Source organism: Balaenoptera borealis, assembly GCF_965194805.1.
Source record: "Balaenoptera borealis genome assembly, chromosome: 9".
Taxonomy (NCBI): Eukaryota; Metazoa; Chordata; class Mammalia; order Artiodactyla; family Balaenopteridae; genus Balaenoptera; species Balaenoptera borealis.
In genome coordinates, this window is record NC_138873.1 from 67,934,448 (window position 1) to 67,948,479 (window position 14,032).

The window sequence follows — 14,032 nt, forward strand, 5'->3', positions numbered from 1 at the left end:
CTCAAACAGTTCAGCAAGAGAACAAAAAGTGTGTGAGAGAGACAAAGCAAACGTGGCAACACAGTATCGACTGGTTGAACCTAGGTGAAGAGTGAACAAGCATTCATTAAGCTATCATTTCACCTTTTCTGTATGTATGCCAACTTTCAAAATAAAGTTGGAAAAATAAAACCAGACAGACACGGTTATATTACTTTAGTGTACAGTGGGAAAGGGGTGTAAAGCACACAGACTTAAAAAGACTGGAAGGAAATAAACCCAAACATTAATAGTGCTTTCTCATCATAGTGGGCTTATAGGTGATTTATTTTCCTTCCTAGTTTTCATATTTTTAAAAAATGCTCCATAATGAGTATATGTTATTTTTATAGTCAGAAGCAATTTGAACATGCTCCTAAAAAATGTTAAGTTAATGCCTTTAAAGGAATCACACATCATCTGGAAGATGGCGGAGTAGAAGGATGTGCTCTCACTCCCTCTTGCGAGAGCACCAGAATCACAACTAACTGCTGAACGATCATCGACAGGAAGACACTGGAACTCACCAAAACAGATATCCCACATCCAAAGACAAAGGAGAAGCCACAATGAGAGAGTCGGAGGGGCGCAACCACAATACAATCAAACCCCATAACTGCTAGGTGGGTGACTCACAAACTGGAGAACACTTATACCACAGAAATCCACCCACTGGAGTGAAGGTTCTGAGCCCCACGTCAGGCTTCCCAACCTGGGGGTCCGGCAAAGGGAGGAGGAATTCCTAGAGAATCAGACTTTGAAACCTAGCAGGATTTGTTTGCAGGACTTCGACAAGACTCGGGGGAAACAGAGACTCCACTCTTGGAGGGCACACACAAAGTATTGTGTGCATCAGGACCCAGGGGAAGGAGCAGTGACCCCATAGGAGACTGAACCAGACCTACCTGCCAGTGTTGGAGGGTCTCCTGCAGAGGAGGGGGGTGGCTGTGGCTCACCACGGGGACAAGGACACTGGCAGCAGAAGTTCTGGGAAGTACTCCTTGGCATGAGCCCTCCCAGAGTCCACCATTAGCCCCACCAAAGAGCCCAGGTAGGCTCCAGTGTTGGGTCGCCTCAGGCCAAACAACCAACAGGGAGGGAACCCAGCCCCACCCATCAGCAGACAAGCAGATTAAAGTTTTACTGAGCTCTGCCCACCAGAGCAACACCCAGCTCTACCCACCACCAGTCCCTCCCCATCAGGAAACTTGCACAAGCCTCTTAGATACCCTCACCCACCAGAGGGCAGAGGGCAGAAGCAAGAAGAACTACAATCCTGTAGCCTGTGGAACAAAAACCACATTCATAGAAAGACAGACAAGATGAAAAGGTAGAGGGCTATGTATCAGATGAAAGAACAAGATAAAACCCCAGAAAAACACCTAAATGAAGTGGAGATAGGCAACCTTCCAGAAAAAGAATTCAGAATAATGATAGTGAAGATGATCCAGGACCTCGGAAAAAGAATGGAGGCAAAGACCGAGAAGATGCAAGAAATGTTTAACAAAGAGCTAGAAGAATTAAAGAACAAACACCTAGAAGAATTAAAGAACAAACAGAGATGAAAAATACAATAATGAAATGAAGAATACACTAGAAGGAATAAACAGCAGAATAACTGAGGCAGAAGAACAGATAAGTGACCTGGAAGACAGAATGGTGGAATTCACTGCTGCAGAAGAGAATAAAGAAAAAAGAATGAAAAGACATGAAGACAGCCTAAGAGACCTCTGGGACAACATTAAACACAACAACATTCACATTATAGGGGCCCCAGAAGGAGAAGAGAGAGAGAAAGGACCCGAGAAAACATTTGAAGACATTATAGTCAAAAACTTCCCTAACATGGCAAAGGAAATAGCCACTCAAGTCCAGGAAGCGCAGAGAGTCCCATACAGGATAAACCCAAGGAGAAACATGCCGAGACACATAGTAATCTAACTGGCAAAAATTAAAGACAAAGAAAAATTACTGAAAGCAGCAAGGGAAAAATGACAACATACAAGGGAACTCCCATAAGGTTAACAGCTGATTTCCCAGCAGAAACTCTACAAGCCTGAAGGCAGTGGCATGACATATTCAAAGTGATGAAAGGGAAGAACCTACAACCAAGATTACTCTACCCAGCAAGGATCCATTCAGATTCAACGGAGAAATCAAAAGCGTTACACACAAGCAAAAGCTAAGAGAATTCAGCACCACCAAACCAGCTCTACAACAAATGCTAAAGGAACTTCTCTAAGTGGGAAACACAAGAGAAGAAAAGGATCTACAAAAACAAACCCAAAACAATTAAGAAAATGGTCATAGGAACATACATATCAACAATTACCTTAAACGTGAATGGATTAAATGCTCCAACCAAAAGACACAGGCTTGCTGAGTGGATACAAAAACAAGACCCATATATATGCTGTCTACAAGAGACCCACTTCACACCTAGGGACACATACGGACTGAAAGTGAGGGGATGGAAAAAGATATTCCATGCAAATGGAAATCAAAAGAAAGCTGGAGTAGCAATACTCATATCAGATAAAATAGACTTTAAAATAAAGAATGTTACAAGAGACAAGGAAGGACACTACATAATGATCAAGGGATCAATCCAAGAAGAAGATATAACAATTATGAATATATAGGCACCCAACATAGGAGCACCTCAATACATAAGGCAACTGCTAACGGCTATAAAAGAGGAAATCGACAGAAACACAGTAATAATGGGGGACTTTAACACTTTACTTACACCAATGGACAGATCATCCAAACAGAAAATTAATAAGGAAACACAAGCTTTAAATGACACAACAGACCAGATAGATTCAACTGATATTTATAGGACATTCCATCCAAAGACAGCAGATTACACTTTCTTCTCAAGTGCGCACGGAACATTCTCCAGGACAGATCGCATCTTGGGTCACAAATCAAGCCTCAGTAAATTTAAGAAAATTGAAATCATATCAAGCATCTTATCTGACCACAACGCTGTGAGATTAGTATCAATTACAGGGACAAAAACATAAAAAACACAAATACATGGACGCTAAACAATATGTTACTAAATAACCAACGGATCACTGAAGAAATCAAAGAGGAAATCAAAAAATACCTAGAGACAAACGACAATGAAACCACGATGATCCAAAACCTATGGGCTGCAGCAAAAGCAGTTCTAAGAGGGAAGTTTATAGCAATACAAGCCTACCTCAAGAAACAAGAAAAATCTCAAATAAACAATCTAACCTTACACCTAAAGGAACTAGAGAAAGAACAACAAACAAAACCCAAAGTTAGCAGAAGGAAAGAAATCATAAAGATCAGATCAGAAATAAATGAAATAGAAACAAAGAAAACAATAGCAAAGATCAATAAAACTAAAAGCTGGTTCTTTGAGAAGATAAACAAAATTGATAAGCCATTAGCCAGACTCATCAAGAAAAAGGAGGACTCAAATCAATAAAATTAGAAATGAAAAAGGAGCAGTTACAACAGACACCGCACAAATACAAAGCATCCTAAGAGACTACTACAAGCAACTCTATGCCAATAAAATGGACAACCTGGAAGATATGGACAAATTCTTAGAAAGGTATAACCTTCCAAGACTGAACCAGGAAGAAATAGAAAATATGAACAGACCAATTACAAGTAATGAATTTGAAACTGTGATTAAAAATCTTCCAACAAACAAAAGTCCAGGACCAGATGGCTTCACAGGTGAATTCTATCAAACATTTAGAGAAGAGCTAACACCACCCATCCTTCTCAAACTCTTCCAAAAATTTGCAGAGGAAGGAACACTCCTAAACTCATTCTATGAGGCCACCATCATGCTGATACCAAAACCAGACAAAGATATTACAGACCAATATCATTCATGAATACAGATGCAAAAATCCTCAACAAAATACTAGCAAACAGAATCCAACAACACATTAAATGGATCATACACCATGATCAAGTGGGATTTATCCCAGGGATGCAAGGATTCTTCACTATACGCAAATCAATCAACATGATACACCATATTAACAAACTGAAGAATAAAAACCATATGATCATCTCAATAGATGCAGAAAAAGCTTCTGACAAAATTCAACACCCATTTATGAAAAAAACTCTCCAGAAAGTGGGTATAGAGGGAACCTACCTCAACATAATACAGGCCATATACAACAAACCCACAGCAAACATCATTCTCAATGGTGGAAAACTGAAAGCATTTCCTCTAAGATCAGGAACGAGACAAGGATGTCCACTCTCACCACTATTATTCAACATAGTTTTGGAAGTCCTAGCCATGGCAATCAGAAAAGAAAAAGAAATAAAAGGAATCCAAATTGGAAAAGAAGAAGTAAAACTGTCACTGTTTGCAGATGACATGATACTATACATAGAAAATCCTAAAGATGCCACCAGAAAACTACTAGAGCTAATCAATGAATTTGGTAAAGTTGCAGGATACAAAATTCATGCACAGAAATCTCTTGCATTCCTATACACTAATGATGAAAAATCTGAAAAAGAAATTAAGGAAGCGTTCCCATTTACCACTGCAACAAAAAGAATAAAATACCTAGGAATAAACCTATCTAGGGAGACAAAAGACCTGTATGCAGAAAACTATAAGACACTGATGAAAGGGATTAAAGATGATACAGACAGATGGAGAGATATACCATGTTCTTGGATTGGAAGAATCAGTACTGTGAAAATGACTATATTACCCAAAGCAATCTACAGATTCCATGCAATCCCTATCAAATTACCAATGGCATTTTTTACAGAACTAGAACAAAAAATCTTAAAATTTGTATGGAGACACAAAACACCCCGAATAGCCAAAGTGTTCTCGAGGGAAAAAAATGGAGCTGGAGGAATCAGACTCTCTGACTTCAGACTATACTACAAAGATACAGTAATCTAGACAATATGGTACTGGCACAAAAACAGAAATATAGATCAATGGAACAGGATAGAAAGCCCAGAGATAAACCCACGCACCTGTGGTCAACTAATCTATGACAAGGGAGGCAAGGATATAAAATGGAGAAAAGACAGTCTCTTCAATAAGTGGTACTGGGAAAACTGGACAGCTACACGTAAAAGAATGAAATTAGAACACTTCCTAACACCATACACAAAAATAAACTCAAAATGGATTAAAGACCTAAATGTAAGATCAGATACTATAAAACTCTTAGAGGAAAACATAGGCAGAACACTCTATGACATAAATCACTGCAAGATCCTTTTTGACCCACCTCCTAGAGTAATGGAAATAAAAACAAAAATAAACAAATGGGACCTAATAAAACTTAACAGCTTTTGCACAGCAAATGAAACTACAAACAAGATGAAAAGACAACCCTCAGAATGGGAGAAAATATTTGCAAACGAAACAACTGACAATAGATTAATCTCCAAAATATACAAGCAGCTCATGCAGCTCAATATCAAAAAAACAAACAACCCGATCCAAAAATGGGCAGAAGACCTAAACAGACATTTCTCCAAAGAAGATATACAGATTGCCAACAAACACATGAAAGGATGCTCAACATCACTAATCATTAGAGAAATGCAAATCAAAACTACAATGAGGTATCTCCTCACACCGGTCAGAACGGCCATCCTCAAAAAATCTACAAACAATAAATGCTGGAGAGGGTGTGGAGAAAAGGGAACCCTCTTGCACTGTTGGTGGGAATGTAAATGGATACAGTCACTATGGAGAACAGTATGGAGGTTCCTTAAAAAACTAAAAATAGGGGGCTTCCCTGGTGGCGCAGTGGTTGAGAATCTGCCTGCCAATGCAGGGGACACGGGTTCGAGCCCTGGTCTGGGAAGATTCCACATGCCGCGGAGCGACTAGGCCCATGAGCCACAATTACTGAGCCTGCGTGTCTGGAGCCTGTGCGCCGCAACAAGAGAGGGCGCGATAGTGAGAGGCCCGCGCCCCACAATGAAGAGTGGCCCCCACTTGCCACAACTAGAAAAAGCCCTTGCACAGAAACGAAGACCCAACAAAGCCATAAATAAATAAATTAATTTAAAAAAAAAACAAAACTAAAAACAGAATTAACATATGACACAGCAATCCCACTACTGGGCATATACCCTGAGAAAACCATAATTCAAAAAGACACATGCACCCCAATGTTCATTGCAGCACTATTTATAACAGCCAGGACATGGAAGCAACCTAAATGCCCATCGACAGACGAATGGATAAAGATGTGGTACATGTATACAATGGAATAGTACTCAGCCAAAAAAAGGAATGAAATTGGGTCATTTGTAGATACGTGGATGGATCTAGAGACTGTCATACAGAGTGAAGTAAATCAGAAAGAGAAAAACAAATATCGTATATTAACGCATATATGTGCAACCTAGAAAAATGGTACAGATGAACCAGTTTGCAGGGCAGAAATAGAGACACAGATGTAGAGAACAAACGTGTGGACACCAAGGGGGGAAGCGGCGGGAGGGTGGGGTGGTGGTGGGATGAATTGGGAGATTGGGATTGACATGTATACACTAATATGTATAAAATAGGTAACTAGTAAGAACCTACTGTATAAAGAAATAAAATTAGAAAAAAAAAAGAAATCACAGGTCTCCTCCCTGACAGCCAGCCCGACATGCTCAGGGCAGAGTCTGCAGAACAGAAAGGTGTGCTGAGGTCTGATTTCATTTTCTGCCAGGATACCACACCATGAGGAGGACGGCGACCGCTTACCTGGTGCTGGGCCTTATTCTCCATGTGCCCCAGCTTCGTGTTCATCTTATCCTGAACTGACACCAGCTCTGCTTTGATCTCCTCCACAGTTGCCTCCAACTGATTCTCCAGCTTGTTGATCAGGGGTTCACATCGACAGCCATTTATTGGCGCCTAAGAGGGAAGCCAAAAAGGAATCAGTCCAAGTCGTTCGTTCCTTCTGAAAGTATGTGCCAGTATACCAGGGGACCACGCGTGATGGAGGAGACTCATCCCTGTGGTAACTTTGGAGTGACAGGCCAAGCCTTGGCTCCGTAGGCGCTAAGAAGATTCAGAGAGGGTAACATACGGTCGCAGTCCTCAAGCTGCTTTTATCCACTATCCGGCCTCAAGATTATCTATGCAGTCACCTAAGGACGGTGCAGAGAGCTTTGTAACATCCCTCTGCTCTCCGGGCCTAAGTGGCAGGAGGGTACTGCACAGTTTAGGTGGGGAGGGCCAGCTGGCTTATCTTCAAAGCTCATGCCTTCTGTAGTCACCACCGAAAGTGGACATTAGCCCCCAGCAACAGGGTTACACAGACACCTCGCTTACGGCCCACAGTCCTGCCCTGACAGGGCCCGGCAGGTACCTGCATCACTTTGCCATCCTTGCCCCGGTACAGCGTGTAGAGCTGGTACGCTCTGAACTCGTGGGGGGCGGCTGGGGGCGAACAGCGATGCCTGGGCCTCTTTTTAGGGTGACTGTGAGTGTGCGAGCTCTTCTGCTGTCCAGGCTGCTGGTCTGCTGGTGGGGTGGGGTCAGAAAACGCTGACGCCTGTGGGAGAGAAGGCGACAGCCACCCTGAGCGCCGTGACATCTGCGAGCCTGATGCCCAGCCGGTGGCTCCCGTCTGGCCCGCCTTGCTAGTCTCTCGGCGTTCTACACCAGGTACGTGTCAAAAGAGATGTACCAGCACGCTTACCTTGTGTCCGCAGCCGGCCGGGGCCGATTTCTGTGCTCTGGCTCCAAACCAGCAAGCAAGCCAAGTGCAGTGGCTTTTTAGCTGCTGGGCATGATGCTATCCCCAGGGCCCTCCGCCAGCCCGCCTCCCAGCCCTCTTGGCAGCTCTCACGTGCCTCCTGACCTTGGGCCTTGACTTTTTCTGCCTGTTGTCCTTTGCTCTGGGCTCCGGGGAAGCGGACGGGAAATCTTCTCTCGACTCTTCTTTTCCGGGTACAGCCTGTTCACTGCTATGGGTGTCTCCTGCTGAGACACTTCCCTACAGAGAAAAAAAAAAGCCCAGAAACCTCTTCTACTTGATCCCCCAGCCTTTTTCAATAATGGCGTAAAATTTCCCAGCCTCCATCCACTAAAGGACCCCTGGGAATCTTTGCCAATGACAAATTTCAGACATAGGAAGCACTGCCTGGTGGTTTTAACTGAACACCTGTGCTTTTCCTGGGGAGCTGAATGTTTGGTTTTTCATTTATTAGGTGCCAAACTAGATATCGCCTTGGATCTAACTCTATGTTCTGCAACTTCAGGAACGTAGTACACACAAAACACCTCAGCATTAGAGACTTTTTGGTCTTTTACATTTCAACAAAAAGACAATGTCACTCATTCTTTGACCTTGGACCCTCACAATTCACAGAGGAGTGAGAACCTTCTGAAATGGAAAAAAAAAAAAAAAAATCACATTTCTGGTCCTTGTGAGAACTTCTACAAGTTAATATGTACAATTCACACACAGGAACCTAATGCGAGTTACAATGCCTTAACCCTGGAAATTGGTAAGATTTTCAAACAGACAGAAAAACAAGTAGTTGGTATAAAATCTTATGTGCCAGAGGTTGTCTCTATATCCTCGTCTTCTTCCTCCTGGGAGAGCTGAACGGCGTGGTTCATTCCAGGGCTGCTGTGCAAGCTGTTCACTGCACAAAGGCGCCTAGCCGAGGGCGTGAGTGGGGCTGAGGGAGCTGAAGTCCATCTTGGCCTCTAGTCACCACACGTGCCCTGTGCTAGGCTGGTCTGCCCAGAAGGCATCTTTTTCTAATTTGCACAGCCTCTGCTCACTCCCTAAGCGGAAGGAGAGGCAACAAGCTACGCCACTGGTCCTCCAACTGTAGTCCACACTGGAATCACCTGGAGGGCTTGTTCAAACACAGATTGCTGGGCCCTAGCCCAGAGTTTCTGATCCAGATTGCTGGGTGAGGCCCCCAGATTTGCATTTCTACCAAGGTTCCAGGTGGTAAGTGGATCCACATTTTGAAAACCTCTGCTCTACATGATGAAGGGTGTGGTGTCAGAGAGGCTGTGCTGTCCACATGGAAGCGACAAGGCCACAGATGCACGGGGCTCGCAAATACAGCCACACAGGGTGCTGGAAAAGACGGGCGGCGTGAGAGTACACGGCCTGAAATCGTGGAGAGGAGAAGACAAGAGGCCAGAAGGAAAGACGGACAAGATCTGAAGGACCCAGAGGAAAGGAGAGACAGAGGAGGGCCCGGCAGCCGCCAGACGGGCCCGGAGGAGGCAGGGAGACAGTTTCCCACCCTGGAAGTGGGCGGGAGGGCTACCCCCCCACCTTGCTTTGTGCCACATCATCTCTCGGCACAGACTGAGCTCTCCTCTCTTCCTTGAGCCTCTCTCTCTTTTTCCTCAGGCTTCGCCCACGACTGAAGCGCAAGACCTGAAGGAGGCAAGAGGCATCGTTACAAACCACTGGTGTGCGCGGACCTAATGGAGCCTCCAGCCAAGCGGGGGGAGACCAGGCGTTCACATCAAACAAGCGCCTCTAAGACCACCCACTATGCCTCCTACATCCTGTGCTGGGCGCTTAGGGTCCTAGAGACGGGAGGACATCATTCCTGACCTTGAGGAGCTCACAGTCTAGGACAGCAATACTAACAGGCATTTAGCGATGGGCCAGGGCGTCCACGTAGGTGTGAGCAGGCCGTGCACGGCTCAACTCCAGGGAGCACGGCTCACATAGACTAGGATATGAACGGTGTCCCCTGGAGTTGTGCGACACAGCAGCCCTATGCCAGGCACGGTCTATCCTGGGACACTGGACCTGATCTAGCCCATCAGATTTTCTCTTGGCCAAACTGTATCCAAATCATATTCAAACATAACTTTAATTCAAGCCTAACTGAGATGTACCTGTGAGCCATGGTACCAACCACGGGGCAGGAGTCTCTTCCCCCAAAAGAAGGCTGTGGCCTGCCCCTTCGAGGGCAGAGAGGTGGAATGGACACAGGCAAGTACACGTGGGACCCCCACAGGCCCAGAGGAGCCCAGCAGCAACTAGCTGGAGATCTTCAGGCAAGTGATTTGACCTCTCTGTGCTCTGTCTTCTCAACGTGAGAATGGGGAGCCGCCGGAATTAACCGAGACAACGTAGGTGGCCGGCACGCCTTGGACCAGTGGTCACTGGGGGTGTCTCCACCTGCCTAGGGGCCTTAGAGTGCTCAGCTGGCGGAGATGTTTAATCACAGAGTACAGACCTGTGCACTGGCGGAAACCTTCAATCCCTGGCTCAGGTCCACACCCTTCTCCTCCAGATTCCCTACTCCTAGTTCCAGGGTTCACCCCCCTTAAAAAACCCAAGGGTGTCCAGACGGTGAAAGCACTTTCAAGGCCATACTATCTTTCTGCAATAAAACAATATTCTACTGTCTTCTTATACAGATAGATAAGGGCTCTCTGAAGTTCAGCCTAGTGTTTTTCATCTCAGTGTCAGACTTTCTTCTTCTTGTGTTCATTAAATTCAAGTGACACATTATAGGACAAAAAAATCCTCCACAGGCAGTGGGTACCTCCTAAATGGAGAATTCCTGACAGTATCTGCCTGCAGCTGAACCGGAGTTTTAAATTATATTCTCATCCCCTAAAGCCAGCAGTTCTGAAAGTGTCCGGGGACCCCTGAGTCCATGAGGTTAAGATTATTTTCATAGTATTACAACAACATTGGCATTTTTCATGCTCATTCTCTCATGAGTGTACTGTGGTGTTTGCCAGAAGCTACATCAGTGACATTACAATAGACTGCATGCAGCAATAAAAGAAGATGCCAGAATTCTAAGTAAGACAGTAAGGAGATAAGCAAAAAATGTAAAACAATGCTACTCTTTCTCATTTTTGTTTGAAAGAATAGTTCTTTTTCACAAAACGATGCTATTTATGTTACTACAAAATGGACTTATTTTTAAATGAATATCTTTAATATTTCTAAACTTTATTTTCAAATACGGTAATTATTGATAGATATAAACTCACATAAACAGGGCTCTTTATGGGCCTCCGTAATATTTAAGAAAGTAAAAGGGTCCTTAGACCAAAAAGGTCTGAGAACCAGTGTCCTCAGCTAAATTTTAGACTCAGTAAGAAGTCGAGTTTGATGAAGGGAAGCAAGTAAGGCCCGTTGCTCATCTGCTTTATGGACACTCAGAACAGGACACAGCTCCAGAATCAGCCTGAAATTCACTTTCCAAAGCATTTGTGAACCACGTCGATTAAAAATAAGAAGTAACACTCACTTCACCCAAACACAAAATAATCAGAAAAACTCCCTCCATAGACCATGTTATCAGCCAGTGAAAACAACTCGGCAAGGCTCACAGCCGTTCTCAGAGGACGATGCCATCCACCAAGTGGATCATCATCAATCTTTCCCACTTCACAGAAATCAGGGAATATTGATCTTAAGGCCTCGGAAAGAAGTATCCTCTTAGTACTGCTGTGAACCATCGAAATCCATGGTCAACTAAGGTGCCAAGGCAAGGGGATTTCTCGTTTCAGACAAGGCTATTTCTGTAACTACAGATCAACAGAACAGTATGCACGCAATTTTATGCATATTCCAAAGCTTTTTCTTTGCACTGAAAATAAGGGTTAGTATGTACAATTATGTAAAAAAACAAACAAAAAAAAAACCTTTAAAAATATCCTATTTATTTGCTATTCAATATGGGTGTGGAAAAACTAGCTTAAGTCATTTTTTTAATGGAAATGCTAAAGGAGAACCGCACAGGAAAACAGTCCACAAGAGAGCTTTATCCCTGGGAATCGAGACTCTTGGGCTCTGGAAGATAAATGACAGGCAGGCTAAAGGCACATCAATCCTCGTGTGCCGGGGGGTCCTCCAATCCCACAAGACTTGATGAGCCTCATGCGGCTGAGCGCGGAGCTAGCTGTCCATCAAACTGCCAGACACCGAAATGCCAGGTAACTAACGGCTCCTGACACTTACATAGCACCCTGTCCTTTTTGATCCACAAGAGACTAGTTTTTTTTTTTTTAATCAGGATTCCCAGAGATGATTCTGCTGAGGATTTGTTTGCAAACAGCTGGACAGAGGTGGAGCCTTTTTCCAAAGGAGCACTCGACTCGCACCTGTCATGGGCTCTGTGGATTTTCAGAGCCCACTGAGAAGGACCTTCTCCACGGGCAAGAGGGTGATTGATTTTGCAAGAGACAAAAATCTTAACCATTTTCAGAAACTGCTAGTTATTATCAGGCATGTTTTTAAAACTTAAATGGAATCAAGGCCATGCAGAACCGCAGACTGGCTGGGATTGGGCCATGGTGCAGCAGGCTGGGGTCCGGACTCTCCCTCTGGCTCCCTAAGACTTTGTCTTCTTGCAGCATTAGCCAGAATAAGGTGGAAAACCAATCAGTGTTTGCTGTAAGGTAACAGACTAGCTCTAACTGGGAAATAACCTAAATGCCTAACATTAAGGAAATGGTTTAACAAGATACTGAACAGCAACCAAAAAAAGAATATTATGCTTCCACTGTAATAAATAACTGTGACGCCTGCAGAACAGTTTCCTATTACAGTTAGGATAAAGGGCATAATACCAAAGAATATATACATTGTGGGCACAACTATATAAAAATTCCGTGTCTGTGGAAGGTACTATAAACAAAGTTATTTCAGGGTGCTAAAATTATAAATAGCTTATAAATTATCACTATTAAATTTCTTTGTGACTTAGATCGTTTCAACCTCAACTAAGATATCAGTCATCTTCTTAAATTGAATGATGGCCAATATACCATTATTTAATAAAAAAGGAGAAAACTATACTGTACTCAACTGCCTCTAGTGGGCGTTTATGGCTTTGTCTGCCCAGACAGATGCCTCATCCCACCTCTGTCTGGGAAATACCTCTTCTAACCATGCGGTCAAACGGATGCCACCATCTTCCTAAAGCACCTCTGTCCTACCTGTTCCGGGCATTTGCCCCAAGTTAGCCAATCATGATCTTCTCCTACGATGTTTTACCATTTTAATTTATTTTTTGGCCGTGCTGCACTCCATGTGGGATCTTAGTTCCCCGACCAGGGATTGAACCCGCAGCCCCCTGCACTGGAAGCACGGAGTTTTAAACCACTGGACCACCAGGGAAGTCCCTCCTATGACATTTTAAACTGGAACTTCTCCCTGACTGGGAAATGATTCAGGAAACTGGCTGTAACCATGATCCAGCCGCAGAGAGGAAATGACGCCCATGTATGAGAACAGCCTGCTGGGCCTGAGGTCTCTGGTTCCAGGTATCCTGGAGGCTCACGTGGATCCCTACGCTTCCTGCTGCCTGGACACTAAGCCCATCCGTCCCCTCCTTAAGCTGGTCTGAATTGGCTTCAGTAGATGGCAACCCGAGGAATCCCAACGACTCTGCAGCCCCCGCATAATCAACACAACGGAAAATGCAACAAATCCTACCTGGGGCGCTTTAGTGAGGAGGAGAGCAACTTCCGGATTATTGTGGTAGCGGGCAGTCTCCAGTGGAGTCCGGCCTGCCTAAGGAAAGGCACAGGGAGGACCAGTGAGTACGGAACACCGGCCCCACGCACGCACAGCCCAGCGGGGACAGCTCCCCCAGGAGCTGGAGACTCCGCTCCCGGTCACAGCAGCACCTACAACACACGTGCTCCGCGAAACACAACCGTGCGTGCGACATGGTCCTGCTCGAGCCTCATGCATCCAACGGGGAGCCCAGTCAACCTGAGGACACAGGCACGCGGGGTAAGTGCTGACCAGGTGAGCAGCAGGTGCTCTAAGAGACAAGGGTCAGGGGCACTGCTCACCCAGGAAGGCTTCCTGGAAAAGGGGTGAGGGAGGTAAACAAAGCAAAACAAAACAGATGGGGTCAAGGTGGAACATGTCACTTGAGAAAACACAAAGGATCATAAAAACCCAGCCAAGCGATACATTTTCCGGGAGTACAATGGAGAAAACACCTGGAAGGGCAGATCAGGGCCCAGCCACAGAGCCTCAGGAACTGGACTGTG

The 14,032-nt window shown here is 44.6% G+C and overlaps 1 protein-coding gene across 6 annotated transcripts in view; it reads right to left on the bottom strand.

Annotated features, from left to right (window-relative positions):
* Positions 1-14,032, bottom strand: part of ANKRD6 (ankyrin repeat domain 6) — a gene marked incomplete at its 3' end in the record, with an annotated part of 203,713 nt that overhangs the window by 16,349 nt on the left and 173,332 nt on the right. For 4 of the 6 annotated variants that reach the window (XM_082405932.1, XM_082405931.1, XM_082405935.1 and 1 more), the window contains 5 exons: positions 13,464-13,541; positions 9,318-9,422; positions 7,875-8,009; positions 7,380-7,565; positions 6,770-6,922 (listed from right to left, as the gene is read on the bottom strand). In XM_082405932.1, coding sequence (XP_082262058.1) covers positions 6,770-6,922; positions 7,380-7,565; positions 7,875-8,009; positions 9,318-9,422; positions 13,464-13,541 — 657 coding nt within the window. The remainder of the gene's footprint in view (positions 1-6,769; positions 6,923-7,379; positions 7,566-7,874; positions 8,010-9,317; positions 9,423-13,463; positions 13,542-14,032) is intronic. The other 2 variants (XM_082405933.1, XM_082405936.1) reach the window with 1 other exon arrangement.